The 24,409-nt window shown below is 19.5% G+C and overlaps 2 protein-coding genes across 2 annotated transcripts; one reads left to right on the forward strand and one right to left on the reverse strand.

Annotated features, from left to right (window-relative positions):
• Positions 1–19,417: 19,417 nt before the first annotated feature.
• On the forward strand, positions 19,418–22,207 carry GGS22DRAFT_197621 (WSC-domain-containing protein; the record flags this gene model as incomplete). Its single annotated transcript, XM_047966006.1, has 1 exon — positions 19,418–22,207. Exon 1 carries the CDS (start codon positions 19,766–19,768, stop codon positions 22,205–22,207), a length of 2,442 nt encoding a protein of 813 aa, XP_047814176.1. The 5' UTR covers positions 19,418–19,765.
• A 121-nt stretch (positions 22,208–22,328) lies between these two features.
• On the reverse strand, positions 22,329–23,336 carry GGS22DRAFT_193405 (uncharacterized protein; the record flags this gene model as incomplete). The annotated part of the gene is made up of 1 exon (XM_047965381.1): positions 22,329–23,336. One exon carries the CDS (start codon positions 23,334–23,336, stop codon positions 22,329–22,331), a length of 1,008 nt encoding a protein of 335 aa, XP_047814177.1.
• Positions 23,337–24,409: the final 1,073 nt, after the last annotated feature.

Genomic DNA, 24,409 nt, shown 5'->3' on the forward strand with positions numbered 1-24,409 from the left:
AAATATATTACGTTAAGTAAAAAAAAAATTAAAAAAAATTCTTAAAAAAAAAATAAATAAAAATAATAATAATAATAATAACGAAAACCCGTAAAATTATAATGTTAATTATTAATTATTTTCCTTATTATCATTAATATTCGTTATTTTTTATAAAGTTTTTAAGGAAATGTTAAAATCTTAAAAATCGGATTTGTTTTTCGATTTTTATTCTTTTAATATTTCGTTTAATTACGTTATTTAAATCTTTAATATATATTTTTAATATAATATAATATTTATTTTTAAATTAATAATATAATTATATAAACGTTTACGAACTTATAATAATTTAAGGTTATTATTATTATTATTATTATAAAAAATATAATTATTATTAAAAAGTTTAATTAAAACGATATATAAAAGTAATATTTTATTTTATTATTATTATTAAATTTTTATTTAATAAAATTAATATTATTTAATAATTATTATCGTTTAAGTTTATTAAATATATATATTTATAAATAATTTTTACTCGTTTTTTAAAGTTATAATATTCGAAAGCCGGTTTTTTTATTTTTACGAATTACCCGTTTTATAAAAAATTAATTTAAAAAGGAAAAACATTAATTAATAAAATAAAAATAAAAAAACTTAAATTTTCCGAAACTTAATAAAAATAATTTCCCCCGAAACCCGGAATTTAACGATTATAAAGTAAAGTTTAATTTAATTTATACATTTAATGTAACTTTTAATAAAAATAAATATTAAGTTAAAAAAAATATTAAAATTAACGTAAATTTATAATTAATAAATTTTTTTTAATAATATTTTATTAATTAAATGCCGATATATTATATACTTAAATATTATAAAATTAATAATATTACGGAATTTTATTAAACGTTAAAAAGATTAAGTTAACTTAAAAATATTAATAAAAATAAGTTAAAAACGAATATATTTTTTTATAAAATTAATATTTAAAATTTAAAATTATTTAAATTTATATAATGTAAGTTTAATAATATACGTATTTTTATTAAAATTATATTTTATATTTAAAAGGTTTTATTTATAAGGATATACGGTAATTATTCGTTATTTTTTTTTTTTTATTTTTGTTAATCTTTTTTATTATTTAAAAGTATTAATTTTATTATTAAACGATTTAATAATTTACGTTAATAATTTTGTTAATATTTATTATTATTAAAAAATCTTTTTATTTTTTACGTGTTTTTTTATATATAATTTTCTTTTATTATAAAGTTATAATAATAATTATTATAAAAAAACCTTTTTTAAAATTAATAATAACGTATCGTTTAATTTTTTATAAAAGTAATTATATATAAGTTAAAAATTAAACGTTATTAGTTTATTATGTAATAAAAAGTGAAAAAAGTAATATATAAAAAAAATTCGATAATATTATATATAAATATTTAAATAAACGTTAATTTTAAAATATTAAAAATATTTATAAAAAATATAAATATTTACTTTAAATTTGTTAAAAAATAAGTTATTAATTTTTTGTTTAATCGATTTATTAATTAAAAAGCTTTTTAAAATATTTAAAAGTTTAAAACATTTCGTTATTATATATATTACGATTATAATTATTTAAGTACGTGTTTATTTAAGTAAACGAATATTTTTAATAAATATAATAAATTATAATTATAATTTCTAAGTTAATTAATATTATTATACGTTATTGTTAATAATAATTTATTATAATAAAATAATAATAATGTTAAATATATTTATTTATTTAAATATTTAAGTTATAAATATTTATTAAAAGTGTAAAATAATAACGTTATATTATTATTATATTATTATTATATTATAATTATATTATAATATTATTAATAATATTATTTTATTTATTTATTTAATCGTTTTTATTAATATATTTAATATTATTACATTTTTATCGAAAAAAGTAAATAAATAAAAAAAGAAAAAAAAAGTTTCTTATTATTAATAAATTTAAATTAAATAATTAATAAGTTTTATTTTATTTATAAAAAGTATTAATAATAATATTATATAATTTTATAAAATGTTATAAAAACTTAATAAAAACCGTATTTATTATTTACTTAAATATTTTAATAAAATAACGTTATTATTTTAAAAATAATTTTTAAATAATATAATATTTCTTATAAATTTATAACGGGAATAATCGATAATTATTTAAATATTTAATTAAATTTTATATTAAAAAAAAACGTAACTTTTATATTAAATATATGTTTATTTAAGTAAGTAAATATTAATAATTTTTATTAAAAAAGTTTAAATTAAATCGTTAATTAAATATATTAAATACGAAATATATAATTTATTAATAATAAATATTTACTTAAATATTCGAGTAAATTAATAGCTTCGTTTTTCGGCGTTAAAAAAGCTTCGTAATTAAAGATTATTTTCGAACGTTATTAAGAAAAAAAATAATTAATAAAAAAAAGTTTTTATATTATATTTAAATAAAATATATAAAGTTTTAAACGGGTAAAAATAACGATTTTAAAATAAGTTAATTAACATATATTAATATTATTAACGTAATATCGTTATTTAAAAATATTTAAATTAAGTTAAAAATTAAAAGAACGATATATTTTACGACGGTGGTTTATTAATTAAATAAACGATATAAATAATAACGTTACTTTTTTAATTTAATTTTTTTTAATTAATTACTTAAGTATATTATTTTTTAAATATCGAGTTTTTTTAATATATTATTAATGGTTATATTATTTTTTTTTACGTTATTTATATTATTAACGATATAAATATTAAATTTATTTACTTAAATTAATAAATAAATGTTTAAAGTAAAAAGTATTTAAACCGTTTATAAAAGAAAAAGAATATTATTATCGAGTCGAACGAAATCGAATATTTTCGCGGTTAAATTAAATTAATGGATATTTTTTTAATTAAAAAAATAAGCCGTATAAATATATAATATTTCTTAAATATAAAAACGGGTAAAAATATAAGTAAATGGTAATAATAATATTTATATTATTAAAAAAATAATAAAAAATAAAAAAATAAAAAAATAATCGTTAACGAAACCGGAAAAAAGTTATATTTTTTTTTCTTACTTTTTTTTTAAATAAAATTATTATATTTTATTTTTCTTTCTTAACGAAATCGTATATTATTTACGTTACATATATACGCGATTTAAATATTTATTAAATATTTATTTATTTATTTATTTATTTATTAATAAATTAATATTTAATAAATATTTATTAAATGTTTATTTTTTTTTTTCGTTAAAAAATCTTTTTATTTATTTATAAATATTATATATTAATGAATATTAATTTAATATTTATAATATCTTTAAATATATAAATATTTTTTATAAAAATTTTTAATAATTATTAAAAAAAAACATTTTATTTTAAAAATATTATTATTAAATTATTTAATATTTACTTATTTAATAAGTATTTATTTAAGTAATATATATTTTAATATTTAAATAAATTAATGTTTATTACCGTTAATTACGTTTTTACTAGTTTAATACGCGATTTAAAATTAAACCGTTATTAATTTTATTTTTACGTTATATTATAAACGTATACTTATTTTAAAAACTTTTTTATTTCGAACTTAAATTTTATTTTAATCGATTTTAATAAAATTACTTATATTAAAAAAATAACCTTTTTAAAAGAGAAACCCTGGCCGCGCAGTACGGGTACATCGTCTGATCCGCGCAGTAGCGCTAATTCGAAAGAGGTATAGCTTGGAGTACTTTGGCCGCCATACAAGCTAGTATGTGGAAAAATGTATCTTTTTGCGCAATGTACCTTTTTGGAACACCTAAGTCTCCTCCCTGAGTCAATCAATTGTTTCTCCTTCAATATAACGTCAAAAGCTTCATAATTATAATCATTTAATTGCTCTCACAAAGCGCTTTCGAATGAACCAGGTTGCATCCTTTCGATCGCAGTTGACGTCACAGAAAGCCAGTTTGAACCTGGAGGCCTACAAGACTGCGATCGGAAGTCTTAGAATTCTAACCCTCTGCCCGAATCTTTTCAATCCAAGATATCTCCCCCAGCTTTAATTGAGAACAGCTGCAATTACGCTTCTACATTGACCTGATTGAGAGCTTTCAACTGAATGTAATTATTAAGCTTTTAAGCGTGTGTTGAAGGAGAAATAATTGATCAAAGTGGATTGAAGGGAATGAGGGCGTTCTGGGTACCTTTCGAATGCGCTAGCGCGGAGTTTAGCGTTACTGCGCGAATCGGACGATGTACCCATACTGCGCGGCCAGGGTTTCTCTTTTAAAATACGTAATAATAATTATAAATAAAATTTAGTCATATTTTATTTAATTAAGAAAATAATAAATTATTATTATTATTATTATTATTTTAAATTAAATATAGTTAATAAAAATTAAATAAGTAAATAAATAATTATTATTAATTTTTAATAAAATAATTAAATATTTAATACGTAAATATTTACGTTTAATTTATTATTTAATATTAAATATTAATTTAATTTTTAAAGTTTTTAAATTTAATATATTATAATTATGTTTTTAATTTTTAACGATAAAAAATATACGAATATTTTATTATACCGGTTAATAAAACTTTTTTAAAAAAATTAAGTTAACGGTAAATTAACTTAATACGAAACATTTATTTTCGAAAATAAAATATTAACATTTTTAACGAAAAAAACGAGCCCGTTTATATTTTAAAAAAGGATTTAAAATTTATTAACTTTATCGATAATAATACGGGTTTTAATTAAAATTAAGTAAAAATTTTCGATTAAAATTTAAAAAGGAAAAATTATTTTCTTATTTAATTTACGCTATTTATTAATAACCTTTTTATTAATAATAATAATAATTAATTAAAAATTATTAATAATATTAATTTAATTAAATATATTTTTTAAATGTTAACGAAAGTAAAAAAAATAATTATAAATAAAATTATTATTTCGATAATAAAAGATTTAAATATATAATCGAATTTATTATATTATAATTATTTTAAGAAATTAATTAATTATTATTATAATTTAAAATTAAATGAATTATATTTTTAAATAATTATTATTTTTATTAAATATGTTATTATTAAAAATTAAAACTAGTTTAATTTTAATTATTTTTTATTAATTACGAAAATATATTTTTACATTTTTATTTTTAATTATAATTATAATTTTTAACGAATTTTAATTACGTACGCGGTAATAATTAATATCGTTTTACCTTTAAAACGCATTTATAAAAATTATAAAATAAATTAAAGCTTTTTTTAAAATTATATTATTATATTAAATTACTTTCGAAACGTTTATATTAAATATTATTATAATAATAATAATAATAAATATTTATATTAACTCGGTACGTTTTTTATTTATTAAAATTAAACTTTATAATTTAATTAATTATTTTAATTATAATAAATAAAAATAAACGTTTTCAAGTAATTAACGTGTTTACGTATATTTTTTTTTCGTTATTAACGCGTATTATTACCGTTAATAAATCTTAATTAATTGTCGATATAACCTTTAAAGTAATAAAAAACGTTAAAACTAAATTACGTAATATTATTAACGAAATTGAAAAATATAAACGTTAAAAGTTAATAAAGATTTTTTAAAGTTTTTATTATAAAATTTATATTATTTTTTTTATTAAATTATATTTAAAATTAAAACGGTTAATAATATAAAAGGTTTTTAAATAAATATTAATAAATAATAATAATTAATTTTCCTTTTTTTTAAATATTATTTTTTTATGTAAATTATAAAAAAAATATGCGGATATTTATTTTATTATTTATTTAATATTTAAATAAATATGTAAATAATAAATAAATAAGTATTTAAGGAAAATGTTTAATAAGATTTTATTTATTTATAATATTAATATTAAATGTTTTTTATTAAAAATTTCCGTGTTTAAAAATAATATTATATTAAATTATATTTATTTTATATTATGAATTTACGTATAATTATTTTATATTATATACGTTTATTTTAAATTACGTCGTATATTTATTAAAATTTAATTATGTTTTTTTTTATGTAATTTTTAATTAAAATTTATAACTTAACGTTATTATAAAACTTTTTATTAAATTTTAATTATTATATTAAATTAATAAACGTAATCGGTTATTATTACGTTTAATTTAAAAAACGATATTAAATGTAATTATATGTAAGTTATTAAAAACGATTACGTTATTATATATTATTATAAAATAAAACGAAAAAATATAAAAAATAAATATTAAAGTTATTATATAAAAATTTTAAGCGATTTTTTAAGTTATTTAAATGTTAATCGTTAATAAGTTTTATACGAGTTAAATTCCGATTTTACTTAACTTTTAATAAATATAAACGCTTTTAAATATATTAATATAATAATTTATAATTTATTTATAAAGTAAAGTTATTTTTTATATTTATTTAATAAAAACATATTATTATTATAAATATTTATAATTAATTACTTAAAAACTTAAAATAATTATACTTAAATTTAATAATAATAATAATCGTTTATTTTTAATATTATTATTTTTTTTTCTTATTAAGTTTTTTAATAAAAACTATTAAAAAAAAGTTAACTTATATAACCGGAAAAAAATAATAAATCTTAAATAAAATTATAAAAATTACGATAATTAAATGCGTAAAATTAAATATAATTAATTTACTTAATAATTTATTAATTTTTATTTTAAATTTAAAAAAATTTAATAATATAATTTAAAATTTATAATATATAATAAAATTTTTTTTAAAATAAGTAAAAAAAATGTTAAAACGCGAATTTATTAATAAAAACGATTTAAAAAATTACTTTTAATGTTTTAACGGATTTTTATATTACGTTAAAAAGTTTTTTATTAACTTATTACTTGTTATAATTAAATTATAATCGTTTTTTAATATTATCGAAATTTAAAACGAGTTATTTAAACGGTTTAATCGATTTTATTTATTTATTAATTTTTAAAAAATTAAAACGCGGAAATTTTTTTATTATAAAAACATTTCCGAAATATCGAATATTATATTTAATATATTTAATAATATTTTCGTAATTAATAAAATATAAATAAAATATTTTTATCGTTTATTACTTAAATATAAAAGTAAATTTATTAATTATTAAGTAAATAATACTTTTAATTAATTTATTCGATTTTAATTTAATTTTTTCGAAAATATGTTTTAATTTAAAAACTTTATTAATTTTAATAATTATAATAATAAACTTACCGTTTTATAAACTAATAAAAAAATGCCGTTTTATTAATGTTAAAATTTAAATAAAAAGTTATTATCTTTTTCGGTATTTAAGTATTAAACCGTTTTTAAGTTTAATTTATCATTTTTAATAATTTAAAAATAAATTAATATAATAATTAATTTTTATTAATGATTTTATTAAATAATTTTACGTGTTTTATTTAATTATTATATTTAAAATATATCGTAAAAAAAACTTATATTTATATATAACGTAATTAATATTATTTTAATTTATTAAATAATTATTACTTTTTATAATTTTATTAATTTAATTAATAATTTTACGATTAAAATAATTTTATTAATTTATTTTATAATATTATAATTATATTTTAAAAGTTTAAGTAAATATAAATTATATAAGTTTCGTAAAAACGTTAAAAATGTTTTTTTTTAATAAAAACGAAAAAACGAAAAATTAATAATTTTTTTTCTTTAAAAAAAATATTTAAATTTATATAAATATTTTTATAAAAATAAATATATTAATTTAAATTTAACTTTTTTTTACGAAGCTTTTCTTATTTAAAAAATCTTATATACTAATTATATTAAATATATTAATTAATATTTTTTTTTAAATATTTCTTTTTTTCGAATGCTTTTTTATTAAATAAAAATATTTATACAATTTCTACGTAATAAAAAAACATTCGAAAAAAAAAAAATAATTAAAAAAAAAATATATTTAATATAATTACATTAATATTATTATATTTCGTTTAATTAAATTATAATAATAAATTCTTCGTTAAAAAACTAATCGAATTTATTATTATTAAACTTATTATTAAATAACTTTTAAAAATCGAATTTTTCGGTCGCTTAAATAAAAATTAATTAAATATTATACTTAATAATATAATTATAAACTTTAATACGATATAAATATTCGATTTATATTAATTAATTTTAACGGTTATAATTAACGATATTAACGAGTAAAAACTTTAAAAATTAATTATGATTTTTTAATAATAAACGATAAAAGTATTTTAAATATATATTATTAAATAATTATATTTTTTCGAATATTTTAATTAAAATTATTAAAAAATTAAAAATAAAGATTTAATTACGTAAGTTTATTACTTTATTAACTTAAAATTTTATAAGTAAATATAAACGTTTTAAATAATTAATAAAATTATTTTAAATTGTAATTAAATTAAAAAAATTATATATAAATTTAATAAAATTAATAAAATTTTAAAAAAAATGTTAATATAAATTATTAATTTTATATATTAATTAATATAAATTTTAAATTATAAATTATAGAAAAATTCTCGGGGAATATTTATATAAAACGCTTTTAAAAAAAATAAAATTAAATTTTAATTAAATAATAATATTAATTATTTTAATATAAAAGTTAATAAATATACGGGAGTTTTTTAATAAATTATTCGTTGTTTTTTTAAAGCATTTAATTAATTTTTTTTCCTTTCTTAATTTTAAAGTTTAACGTTTTTTCGTTAACGAAAAAAAAAAGTTATTCGGTACGAAAAATGTAAATATATATAATTAATATAAGTTATTTATTATATAAAAACTTAATATTAATAAATTTAAAACGTTAATAATAAAAGTATTATTTATTATATTTAATTAATTTATATATATATATATATATATATGTATATATATTTTAAATATTAAAAATATATGTTAAAAAAAATATATAAAAAATTTAAATATAAAAAAAAAAAAAGAAAAATAATATTTTTTTAATTATTATAATAAACGAGTTATTAATTTATAAAACGATTATAAACGATATATTTTTATATTAAATAATAATTAATGAAAATATATATAAAATAATTATTAATATAAAATTAATAACGAATTTTTATGTAATTATTTATTAATATAAATTATAAAATATTTTCGATTAAATTAATTATTAAATTAAAAAGAAGAAATATAAAATTACCGGTTAAATAATTATATATTTATATTAAAAATTAATTTTAAAATAATAATAAAATATAAAAAATATATTATAAAACTTTTTATAACGTTTTATTAAAAAAAATATTATTATAAAATAATAATATTTAAAAAATAAATGTTTATAATTTTTTATTAAATGATGTTTTATTACGTATAAAGTTTTAAATAATTATAATATAATTACTTAATAATATTATGAAAATAATTTTAAGTAATATTATTTACGTAATATAAAATATGAATTTTTTTATGTAATATTTTACTAAGAATTAAAAATACTTTTCCTTGCATATAAATTATTATATAATTATTTATATTTACGATAATTTAATTAATATAAAATTAAAATTTTATTTTATTTATATATTTTTAATTTTAATTTAATTTAATTTAATAAAATAAATTAATAAAAATACGAAACTTAATTTAATTAAAAGTTTAATTAATTATTTTTCGATTAATATAAAATATATTTATATTATTTATAAATTAATAAATATATAAATAATTAAAATAAAAAGTATATTTTAATAATAAAATTAATATTTTTTTTAAAATTAAAAGTTATTAAATTTATTATTAAAATATACGTTTTAATTTAATTTATTATTTCGTAATTAATTTAAATCTTAAATATTTATAATTAAATTAATATAAAAAATTATTAAAAGTTAAATTAAATAATATTAATTATATATTATTAAATTTTTTTATTAATTAATTATTTAAGTTTAAAGTTATTAATATATTTTATATAAAAAATTAAAAAACTTTCGATTAAAAGTTTATTAAATAATTAATATATGGCTTTATTTTTAATTATTTTTAATTTAATTAACTTTCGATTTTAACGGTTATAATTTATATTAATCGAATTTCTTTTAAAAGCTTTTTTAATTAATGTAAAACTTATATTTTTATTAATTTATTTTATTAAACGAAAATAAGTTAAAATTAAAAATATATAAATGTAATAAAGTATAATTAAAATTTCGAAAATTATTAATTAAGTTATTATTAATATATATATTTATATCGCGATTTATATACGAGGAAAAGTATATTTAATTTTAACGAGGTATTACGTAAAAAAAAACCACTTTTTATATTATACGGGTAATATTACTTATAATTTTTCTTAGAAAAAAAGTTTTAAAAGAAAATAAAAAATTAAAAAAAAAAAATAATATTTATTTAAAAAATTAAATATTAAATTAAATATTATTATTAAAATTATATTAAAATATATATATATTATTTATTTATTTAAATAAATAATTAAAATTAACATATTAATTAAATATTAAATTAATTAAATAATTTAATATATAAATTTTTATATTTATTTTTATAATTTATAAAAAATATTTATTATAATTATTATTATTTAATAATTAACGTTTATATTATAAAAAAAAAAACGTTTTATAAAAATATTATAATAAAGTTTTAAAATTTTTATTAAAAAAAATTTATTTAAATGTTTATTATTAAGTTTTATTATTTTAATAATATCGCATTTTAATAATGTGGTTTAAGTTTAAGCTTAAGTTATTTAATTAGTTAAATTTTTTATCGATATATTTCTTAAATTAACATTAATATATAACGCCGCATATAAAATAATTATAAATGAATGTATTATTTTCATCGATTTTATTACGTATTTTTCAATTTAAATAACTTTTTTAATTTTAATTTAATTAAGTTTAAACTTATTAATTAAAATAATTAAAAAATTTAGAATTAAATGAAATAAGTTGCATTAAAATTAATTTATATTTAATAAAAATATGAGGGGAAATATAATGTTTAAAGAAAATTTAATTTTAAATGATTATATAATATCGGTCGTAAGCATTTTTTAAGTAAATATACCAGGTTAAATTAAAAAAATCTTTTAATATTTCGCTTTATAATTAATGTAAATTAAAATAATTAAAATTATAAACTTTTAAAAATAAAATTTTTAAATACCTTAAATTTCAAGGTATTTAAAATAATAAGGGAAAAATTATTTAAATGAAAAGTGGTTAATTTTATTATATTTATGTTTTAGTGATAATGGTTTATTAATAATAATTTTAACTAATTAAAAACCTCATTTCCGGACTTAAGCCACATTATTAAAATGCGATATTATTAAAATAATAAAACTTTTATTATTTACGTTATTATTATTAAAATTAAAGTTAAAAAAAAATAATAACGGTGGTATATACGTATTTAAATTATTAAACCGAATAAATTTAAAAAGTTTAAATTTTTTTTCGTTAATATTAATATTATCGTTTTTTTTTTCTTTTTTTTCTTTATTAATTAAATATATTATTCGTTTTTTTTTAATAAAATATATTTAACGATATTTTTCTTCGTTAATTTTATTTTAAAAATGTTTTTTATTATTAACTTTAATAAACGATAAAAATAATTTTATAACTTAATTTATTAAACCGGTATATTTCGTTATAATTTTCGAATTAATATTAAAAATTAATAAATTTCGTATTAAAAACTTAAATAAATTTTATTAAATTTAAAAAATACGAAAAATATTATTTTAAAATATAAATTAAATAAAATAAATAAATAAAAATTCGCGGGAAATATCGTAAAAAATATATAATTTATAATTATAATATAACGTTTATTATTTAAAAAAATAACGAAATTACGAATGTAAAATATATAATATTAATTTATATTTATTACCGATATATTTTAAAAATATAAATAATTTTATTTAATTAAGTATATAATAAACGTTAAAACGAAATAATAAATTATTAATTAAATTATTTAATGGTATTTAAATAAATAAATCGTAAAAATATTATATTATATTATTTATAAAAAATTAATTTTTTATAAATTAAAAGATAATATAAACGTATTAATTTCCGTAAAATGTTTATATAATATAATAATATTCGTTACGTATAATAATAACGTTAATATTTATTTATAGTAAAATTTAAATTTTATATTAAAAAACGGGGAAAATTTTAATATTATTTTAAATTTTAAGTAAATTATTATAAAAAAATATTTAATTATTAAAGTTTAACGTAATAAAATATTAAGTTATAATAAATTAACGATTATTTAATTTTGTAAATTATATTAAACTTATTTTTTAAATATGTAAAAATAAAAAAATAATAAAAATTTTTATGTAAAATATTATTAAAAAAATAAATAATGTAACGTGCGTTTAAATTAAACGTTTTAATTAAATATAAATAGTTTTTATTATTTTTATTACGAAGTTACGTATTTTTAATTAATATATAATATACGAAATATATTAAATTATAATTAATATTATTATTATTTAAAATAAAAAAGTATAATAATAAAAAATAATTTTAAAAATATTTAAAATGGAAAATATTAATATTTAAAACCGTAATTTATATTATAATATTTATATTTATAAAATAAAGGAAAATAAAAAAAATAATTATAATTAAAAATGGCTTTTTAAATTTTATTACGTATATTTAAAATAAATAAGTTAATTAATTATGGTAAAACGTTAAATAAAAACGTTAAATAATAAAAAAGTAATAAATAATAATCGTAAATTAAAATAAAACATTTAAACTAAATAAATAATGTTATAACTTAATTTAAAACGTTTTAACTTAGTAATATTTTAAATTAAAAAAATTTTAAAAATTATATAATAATTTTTATATATATATTTTATAAATTAAAATTTTTTTAACTTTTTATTTATTTTTTTAAAATTTATAATAATTTAAAAGTTAAATATTTAAAATTACGAAATTAAAAGCTTTAATTATAAAGTAATTTTATAAGTATATTATATTTTAAAAGGATATTATTTAAATGAGAAAAAATTAAAGTAAATGTATTAATAAAATTAATTCGTTAAAAAATAAAGTATTATATAAAAATCCCGCTTTATTTTTGTAATTAATCGATTTATATAATAAAATATTTATTATAAATTTTAATTAATTATTATAATAAAATAACTTGTATAATTAAATTATTATTATATTTTAAAAAAGTAATTTTTAATTTTATAAATTAATTATTTTATATTATTTAAATATATAAAAAAAAAAAACGATATTTAATTAATATATTTAATTATAATTTATTTAAATATTTAAAAATTATCGAACCCGAAATTTATCCTTTATTAAACTCGAAACTTATTTTTTATTAAATTTAAAACTTATTTTTTATTAAATTTTATCGAAATATTAATTACGTAACGTAATAATATTATATATATATAAAAATTTTTATAATTTATTATTATAAATTTTATTATTACTTATATTTAACTTACGAAAAATTATATTTAATTTATAATTTAAAAAAATAATTAATATTAATTATAAATTAATATATAAACTTTTATTTAACATATTTTTAATTTCTTTAATTATAATTTTAAGTTTATTAATAATTATATTATTTAAATTTTTAAAAAGTTATAACGTAATTATATAATTATTAACGTTATTATTAATAAAACGTGAAATTATATTTTCGTTTTTATAATAAACGTATAATTAATATTTTAATATATAAAAATAATAATTAAAAAGAAAAATTTACGAAATGGTAAAACGAAACTTAAAGTTATTAAATTAAATATTAATATTAATAATATTTATTTTAAACGTAATAACATTTATTTTAAAAATAGTAATATTAATTTTAAAAATGATAATATTTTTTTTAAAAACGGTAATATTTACTTTAAAAGCGGTAATATTTATTTTAAAAATAATAATATTTTTTTTTAAAATTATAATATTTATTTTTAATAATATAATATTAATTTTAAATTTTATTACGTTAATTTTAAACGTATTTATATTTTTATTAATTATTTTAAACGTGGTAATTAATATTAAACGTGTAAATATTATTTTTAATAATGTTAATATTTATTTTTATTTTTTAAAAAATAATTACGATTTATTAATTATAATTAATTACGAGTAAATTATTATATAACGATAATTTATTTATAATTCGAAATATATATTCCGTTATAATTAAAAAATCGGGTTAAAGTTTTAATTTTATAATATATATAATAAATATAAAGTGAGAATTTAAAAAAATAATATTTAAATTAATAACTTAAATAAATAAAGTTTTAAAAAAAGTTATTTAAAAAAACATTTTTATAAAAATAAATAATAAAAATTCCACGCGTTATATTATATTAATTATACTTAAATATTTATTTTTATATTTTTAACTTATAAAAAAAAATAACTTAAGTTTAATGTAATTAATATATTTAAAAAAATGTATAAAATATATATAAATTTAAAATAATTATTATATAAATAATATTTTTATAATAAAAATAATTTTAAAAATTATTATTAAATAATTTTTTAAATATTTAAGTTAAAACTTTTTAATATATATATAATAAAAAAAGTTTTATATAAATAAAAATTATACCGTTTAAAATTAAATTAAATTAAGTTTAAAACTATATATATAATTATAATTATTATATAAACATTTTTAACTTTTATTTTAAATATTATAAATAACGTTACGAATTAATAATAATATAATAAAATATATTATTATAAGTTAAATTAAATTAAATTAAATAAATTATTTTATATAATGTAAAATTTTTTTTCTTTTTTTTAAAAATAATGTAAATTTTATATATTCGTTAAAAATTAAAAAAAGTAAATAATTAAATATTAAAATATTTATAATTAATAAATATTATTTACGTTATATAATTTTAATTAATATGCGCGTTATATTAAAAAAAAGTTTAACGTTAATTCGAATACGTTTTAAATTATATTAAAATCTTATTATATATTCGATTAATTTTAATTATTTATAATTTAATTAATTTAATGTTTTAATTTTTTTAATTTAGTTTAATTAAAAGTGCTTAATTTAAATTATATGTTATTTTTTTTTTAACTTTTAAATTTTTATTTAATTATAATATTTAAGGTTAAAAATTAATTATTACTTCGATTAATTTAAATTAATTTTAACTTAATTTAATTTCGATTATAAAACTTCGATTTAATTTTTTATTAATTTTAATATAATTAAGTTTATTTAAAAATGCGTTATAAAAATAATTAAATTATTTTAATTATTAAACTTTTAAAAATGTTTTAAATATAAAATAATTAATTAAAAATTTAATATTACGAAAAAATATAAATTTTAAAATCGGGTTTAAAAATTTAAATTACGGTATTTAATTTTTTATTTAATATATATAAAATAATATATATACGTTTTACCGGCGTTTTTCCGGTTCTATATAACGTAAATAATATTTATATACTTAATTATTTAAGCTTAATTTCGAAAACGTGGGGATTTATCGATAAATATTTCGATTAATTAAAAAATACGCATTCGAATTTAAATTATATTATTAAAATAATAAAACTTTTATAAAAGTTTAATTTTAATTAATTAAAAAAATATTATAACTTTATATTATTAAACACGGTTATAAAAGCCGTATATTTATTAAATACTTATTTATTTTATTACTTTTTTTATTATATTTTTATTTATAAAAATTATTTTACGTTTAATCGAAAAAAAAATTAATAATTAAATATTTATAAAATTAAAACTTAACTTATAAAATTCTTATTAAGTTTATAAAAGTTTCGTTAATTTTTAATTTTAAAAATAAAATAAATAAAAAGCTTTATTTATATATATATCGTATTTTTTATAATAAAAATAATTAAAAGTTTTTTACGTAATAATGTTATTATTTTTAAGTTTTTTAATTTTATTTTATAACTTAAATAATAAAAAGTAAAATAAATAATAATATATATATTTTTAATATAATTAACTTTTTAATATTTATATTAAATTTGGTTTATTTATTAAATAAACGTATATATATAATCTTAATATTTAACGATAAATAATTATTATTTAAAAAAATAAATTATAATATTTATTTATAATAATTTATTTATTAAGTAATTATATATTTAAAAGTTATTTATTTTATTAAAAAATATTTAAAATTAAAAAAACGTAAATTTAAATTATTATTTAAAAATGTTATACGGGAATTAATGTTAAATATTATTAATATTAAAATAAATATTATTAAATAATTATATATTATATTATTAAAAATATAATTAATTAAAAAAATATGTTAATATATAAAAAAATTATATATTAAAATTAATACGAAATTATTAAACGTTTAAAACTTAATATAATTTTAACGCTTATTAAATAAATTATTATTAAATAAAAACGTAAATTTTTTTTTAAAAAAAAAAAAAAAATTACGAACCTTAAAACTTTAAAAAATTATTATATTAATTTTAAAATATTATTTTAAACCTTTATATTAACCTTTATTATAAAAAGTTAAATCTTAAACGTAAAAAAAGTTTATTAAATATTAATTTTTTTTTAAGTTAATAATTAAAAGTTTATAAAATTAAAATTAAGCTTGTAAAATTTTTGCGAAGGTTTTATTTACGGTTAATCTTAAAAATAAAATAAATAAAAAACTTTATTTATATATATACCGTATTTTTTATAAAAAAAATAATTAAAAACTTTTCGCGTAATAATGTTATTATTTTTTAGTTTTTTAATTTCGTTTCGTAATAAAGTTAATTATTATAATTTTTATTATCGTTATTATTATTATTACGAAAAAATTAAAAAAAAATAAAAAATAATGTTTTTAATAAACTTAAAAAACGATATTATATATTAATAATAATATTTTAAAATAATTAAATTTATATTTAACGTAATTTTTACTAAATAAATACGTGTTTAATTTTATTAATAATATTATTTTTTTACGCTTTTTTTTTTTTATTTTTTAATAAAAAAAATATAATATAAATCGTTATAACGTACGTTTAAAAATATAAATTATTAAATAAATTATAAGAATTTTATATTTAAATGTAAAATGTAAAACTTAATTTAATACGTTTAATATATTTTTAATAAAATTTTAAGATAATTATATAAATAACGGTTTTTTAACGTTAATATTAATTATTATTATTATTATTATTTCGTTTAATAAAAGAAAAAAATTAAATTAAATACGTTAAATTAATAAATAATCTTTTTTAAAAATTAAATATTAATCGCGAAAAAAATAATATTAAAAATTTAAATAATAATTAATAAAAATCGTTTAATTTTTATTTAAATATTATTATATTTATAAGCTTTTTTAAATATTATCGTATTTTATACTTAAATAAAACTTATTATTAAAATGAAATATATTTATTTTAAAATAAGTTAAAAATTTAATATAATAAATATCGGTTTTTTTTAATTATCCTTTAAAAATTAAATGTTTAAAATAAAAAGTTTTATAACTTTAATATTTAATAATATTTATTTAAAAAAAAAAGGAATTCGAATATAAATAATTAAATAATTTATTTTTTCTTTAAAAGTTTATAATTTTTTTTATAACGAAACGATTAATTTTATTAACGTTAATTTATATTAAATTTTAAATAATTATTTAAATATAATGTTAAAATAAAAAAATTAATTAAATAAGTAAATTATAAAATTCGAATATTAATGTAAAATTAAAAAATAAAGTAAAAAATAAATAACATATAATATATATTTAATAAAAAGTAAAAATAAGTTATACTTTTTTTTAAGTTTAATAAATATTTATTTATATAATTTTTATTTTATTTTTTTCTTTATTAATAAACCGTAAAATTTAATAATAAAAATTAACGTCGTTTTCCCGTTTTAACTTATTAAATTAAAAACTTTATAAAATAAAAAATATTCTTATTTATAATAAATATATATTTATTTAAATATTAAAAATATTATTATTAAACATTAATAACGTTTTATAAATTATAAAGTATAATATATTTTCGTCGTATATTATATTTATATAATATACTTTTTAATATATTAATTAAATTAACGGGTTAACGGATACGGGCTTATAATCCACTTTATATCATTAAGAAATTATTTAATTAAGTTTATATATGTGAAATTTCTCACTTACATGAAATCGAAAATAAATAAATTTAGAACAAGAGTTACGCTGCCTAGTACTTACCTGTAGATAGAACGCTATAAGAGTTATCGATTTCCCTAACTTACCCCTCCAAGATGCCCAGGTGATCTCTCCAGCACTAAACAAAACCTTACCCTAAACCCCCACCCTCCTTGCCTCCCCCCAAATTGCTTTTTAGGTCCTACTAGGTACCTACCCAGGTAGTCACTCAACTTTATAACTCAGATCTTGTTATTGACGAAGAAAACTCTAGACTCATAGTCCAAAAGATATCATAGAGCGAGATTCTACGTCTTTCTCGGCATGATAGCATTCAAACATACCTGAAATATACCGGGATACCTTACGTAGGTACCTACCTAGTCAAGTAAGTGTGTAAGATTGATTTTTTTTTTTTACGAAACCATCACACCGTGCCTCCAACACGCATCGCCAACCTTGCTGTCATAAGTAGGTACCTATGACACTATTACATGCTAACAGAATTTCAATGTAACAAATTAATTAACATCTACATCTGTACCAGCGGCTCATTCATACTTCATAGAGAAAATCTGTCAAGTTTCTACTGTTCACTATGGAACCAAGGATAACCCTAAGGTTGCTACGATCTCCTCGGGAGGAACAAAAAGCTACTTTACGTCGAGATAAGGGCCATAGCAGAGGCTTTGGTAGGGTACCTGGGAGTCGTGCAATCAGAACATGCATATATGTACCTAGGTAGGTAGGTAACTCTCGTAGTACCCTGCCTACCTGACTCGCACACCCAGCTAGGTGCCAGACCAACAAGGCCATCTCCAGATCTCGCTTGCTAAACATTGACTAAAATGGAAGTCCAGGTTAGGATGAGGTCCAACAGAATCGTACTTGCTACCAATCATACTTATTTTTCAAATCTATACGAAATTCACGTGCTCTATATCTCTAAGCGCTAACCGGTTCGTGCTTCTCTTCCCGAAACTCTATCGCATCACGGACAGCAAGACTGCTTCGGTGAGGCACGGCTACTAAATTATCAAAGGTCTCGACCGCTGATTGACGGCGTAGCTCTAGGCTCTTAGACCCAGAGCTATGGATTTTCGCATCTTCGTGACCTCGCTAAGAGCACACGGGGCCGATTCTCGGCCGAACCTCTCGCGACAAGATTATGAATCTCACGTTATATGATGCCAAGATATAGACTATATTGTTTAGCTATCCAAGAGCGAAGCGAAGTTGTGACAGAGTCATTAACCCATGTACTCGTTGTGGCGCGTACGGCATACTTAAAGTTTCTTCTCCCCTTTATTTTTATGAGCCTCTTCCGTTTAGGGTGAAGTCCTCTTCCATTGTTGACTTTGTCTTGACTGTATTAGCACATCTGTTTTCAATATGCTCAACTCCAGAAATGCCTTTTTAGGCATATTAACAGCATCGTCGACCTACCTTCCTGGGGCTGATGCCTACTGGCGCATGTCATGCAGCCTCATCCAGACAGGTCGCCTAGATCCGAACGTATCACCCGGCGAGGTCTCCGCTCACGTCCACAAGGTGTCAGGCGCAAGCAATTTCGGCCTTTCCAACACCTATGAAGAACTCCTCGAGTCTAGATGCACCTCGTGCGAGATCCAAGACGACAAGTCAGCCTACTGGACGCCACAGCTCTACTATGAGCACACCAACGGAAGCTTCGAGGAAGTCCCTAACAGCGGGACTGTCGTCTACTATCTTGGACGAGGCGAGAACGCCTCTAATATCGAGACCTTTCCTCCGGGCTTTAGGATGGTATCAGGAGACCCTTATCTTCGCTCGAACGACACGACCTCCGTCACTTATTCAGATAATAACCATGCAGGGCGTCTAATATCCGATCGCGTGTCTTTCGCCTGTCTTAGCAGCTCAGGTGGCACGCCAGAACAGAATCATATGCTTGTAACAGACTGCGACAACGGTCTCCGTGCTCAAATTCACTTTCCAACATGCTGGGATGGGCGAGATTACCAAACTGATCAATCTCATGTTGCTTACATGTCAGGAATCGACAACGGTGTCTGCCCCCCTTCACATCCCCGACAGCTAATACATCTGTTTTACGAGGTTCTCTACGGCGTAAATGACGTAAAAAAGGAGGAAGGCGGACGATTCGTGTTCTCGCAAGGCGATCCCACGGGCTTTGGTTTCCACGGCGATTTCTTAAATGGGTGGAATGAGACCGTCTTAAAGGAAGCGGTAGACTTATGTATCAATGATGCTAGTTTCAATGGCGAAATCTCGAAATGTCCACCACTGGCAAAATCACAAACGCCTTACCACGCAGATAACTGCCCGGAACGTCAACAAATAGTCAACGAAGACGTCAGAGGAATGATAGATTGTCTCCCTGGGTGCAATGTCGTCACAACCGGTCCCGAACGAGCAGTTCAGCTTGAGTGTCCTGATGATACACCTACTACCAACGATATATACGAACCAGGACCATTTATTATGCTTGATCCTTCTGTAGGGGACAGTCTCAGCGGAAGTACTTTTGCTTACGCCGGCTGTGTAGCAGACAGTAATCCGAGGGTCCTGAACGGATACTCTTTCTCGGCTAGCAATATGACCATCGAGTACTGCACCTCGACCTGTAAGACTCAAGGCTATCCTCTAGCAGGTCTCGAATATGCCAGAGAATGTTATTGCGGTAATTCTATTAGCGCAGATTTAGAGGAATGCTCAGACACGCCAAAAATGGTGTGTACTGGTAATTCAACGGAGTGGTGCGGTGCACCTGGTCTACTGACTGTTTGGAATGACGCCTCATATTCTGTTGTTGCGCGTGTAGTTGACAGCACTACGATTAACAATGGTACCGCGATGTACTTGGGCTGCTTTGGCGAGACGAGCGGTAGCAGGGCACTCTCAGGGGCCAGCACATCCAATACGACAGCTATGACAAATGAGATGTGCGCATCATACTGCCAGGACAAGGGTTTTTCGCTCGCCGGAACAGAATATTCTCAGGAGTGTTACTGTGGCAACACTATTACGAGCACCATTATTGCCGATGATGACGAGTGTAATATGAAGTGCAAGGGAGATGTGTTAGAGGTCTGCGGCGGAAGCTCCAAATTGAGTGTATGGAACATTACTCAATCAAGTAAATCGGCTAAGGCAAGCACCAGCGTTTTAACAACAGCAAATGGAACAGCGACCTACCTCGGCTGTTACACCGACAGCGGCTCGGATGGGCGCACATTGTCAAAAGCCTCCTACACCAGCGACTCTATGACAGTAGAATCCTGTGCCTCATACTGCCAGGCTAAAAACTACGCCCTGTTCGGTGTGGAATACAGCGGCGAGTGCTATTGCGGCAATGCCGCCAAGAACTCTTCGACGGTCTCCACTGAGGCAGATTGCAATATGGCATGCAAAGGTAACTCATCTCAGATATGTGGCGGGAGCTCGAGGATGTCTATCTGGAATAACACGCTCTACGTCTCGACACATAATTTGATTACTATTAGCAGCAGCGGCTACGCATATCTCGGTTGCTACACAGAAGGGACAAGTGGGAGGGCTCTCGGAAAAGGGACCAACACTGCAAGTACAAGTGCTTCAACCTCAGGTCCTAGCATGACGATCGAAACCTGCGCGAGTTATTGCACAGGAAAGGGGTATGCTTACATGGGTGTCGAATACGGCCAAGAGTGTTATTGCAACAACGATGGACCAGTCAATGGAGCCGCGGTAGCTGCTGAGAGTGATTGCGATATGACATGCAAAGGAGATATAACGGAATGGTGTGGCGGTAGTGGTAGAATTAATATTTATAAGGCTAGCAGCAGTGCATAATTAGCTAGCCTACCTAGTAGAGAATAGGCACATTGAATCGTTGCCATGAAATCAAGATAGAACTTATTAAAAGTTCCTAATCCCAGGTGTGGCCGTACCTACCTAGGTATGTAGCTGAGATTCAATGGAATGTGATGTCGGGGAATGTCCTTGGTCCTATATGATTGCAAGACCGTTCCGGGTTCAGTTGATCGACAATTTCGAAGATAGTAGGAGGCATATTATGATTCCTTTCGCCCTGGACAGCCCATCTCACGACGCGAGGTATAACTGGGACGCGGGCGCCCCAATTCCTCAGACATTGGGCTACTTTTCGGAGTCTCCGTTTGTCGCGATCGCTGAGCGTCTCCACATCGTCAACTGCAACGAGGTCTTCAGGGGTCTTCATGATCGCGTCCCGCCCCATTCGCTGCTCGTAAATGTCTATTGCTTCTTTTATATAGAGTTCTTGACTCTCATATGCCTCGTCGATGTCTCCCAACTCTTCGTCCCAATATTGAGACGTCTCGATACCTTCAGGTACGCCGACACTCTTGTCGTGGATCAGAATCCAATACTCTTGAAGGTGAATATATGGCCGAGATAGAAAGCCAAAGAACTTCATCTCGCCAATCGGGCTGTTCTCGCCGATCTTGTTCATGACATTATATACCTCTCCGAGGCGAACGACGATATTCGGCCACCATACTGTCTCGCTCTCCCAAGGTGTCCAGTTCGAACGCTCGATCGTTCGATGGTGATAGTTCTCTAGGAAATGAAAATCAACGGGCTTGCCATCGTCACCATACCGCGGGTAGAGATTCGCCATTCGAGGGCCGCGCAAAGTATTTTCTCTTCGAGTCCTAAACAAGGGTATTAATTGATCAGGAGTTGCTTCATTATGGGTTCCAAATATGGTACTCAAGTTCCAGGGAAAACATTCCAACTCCGATTCCATATGGGTATAGGGAGCCAGGCCGTGTTTAGATGCGATTTCTTCCGCCTCGGCGGGCATTTCATCCCTATATACGAAGTGAAGAGATATGAGAACTGGCCTGTCCAATCGCTTCTCTAATCTCTCTTTCGCATCGAGATATTTGTCTGCATCTGCCTGGAGATCATCCACATATTTCAAAATATTGCTCTCCATGTCTTCTGATATTGTTTTTGCGTGTTTTATTTTTAAGATAGGTAATTACCTAGGTAGTCATTAATGGGGGATAGTTGATGCTATAAAGCTGAAACTCTCTCGCAATCACAGACAGGTAGAGGATCGAAAGTTTTTAAATCAAGATTTTCAGAAATTGGACCCTCCATATTTACATTTACCTAAAACTAAGTGGTTCATGATTTACAGGTCTTGTTCCTCTACTAACTCAAGGAGAACACACATCACGAAGCCAAGCTCATACATCACGACCACCTGACACACATGATACACTGAGAATTGGGAGCACCATGATAGAAAGTCATAGTTCTATTATACCTACCTAGGCACCTACTAGAGGAGTAATTACGTCCACCCGTCATAGATTTAGTAAGACAAAATACCTATATTTTCTTATGCTACCTAATAATAAGTACCTACTATGTAGTTGGGATCGCAATAATTCGAGCACCCCTGAACCAAGGGTGAATCAGAGGGGGATGACAATTGAGCCGAGAAATATCACAATCCTTCCAACTTGAGGTTATTGGGGAATTTAGGTACCTTAGGTAATCATCATGGTATTCTGGGATAAGAAATACAGTGTGAGACAAAAAGGGGGCCGTAGTGTAAGATCCAACTTCGCCATATGGCTGCTTACTAACACCAGATCATTAAGGTTGGTTTTAGAGTAAAGAATCATATGACCTCCAGGGCTCCCCCGAAGCGTTCTTATCATTTTCTGAAAAAACCCTTGGAAATACCTCTAAGGCTTTTAGATGTTGTCAAGTCCATGGAAACAGTAACTACCATGAACTTCTGCGCTACTACTTACCTAGTAATTCAGAAAACTTTGTGTATTATCTAAGCATGCGCTTATTTGTACCGATCTAGCCTATTTTGAATCTGTCCAATGAAGACGTGGAGATATTCCCGATTGAGTGGTTTTCCCTTGCTAGTTAGTATCCTTCTTATGTTACACAGAAATTCAGGGTTACCTGATCTTAGACAAACCATCAACACAAGGATGCCCCGTTTGATTATAGAGTTATTGAATTTAAGTAAATTTGAAAATA

The sequence above is a fragment of the Annulohypoxylon maeteangense genome (assembly GCF_022496945.1).
Source record: "Annulohypoxylon maeteangense strain CBS 123835 unplaced genomic scaffold GGS22scaffold_28, whole genome shotgun sequence".
In the NCBI taxonomy this organism is placed as follows: Eukaryota; Fungi; Ascomycota; class Sordariomycetes; order Xylariales; family Hypoxylaceae; genus Annulohypoxylon; species Annulohypoxylon maeteangense.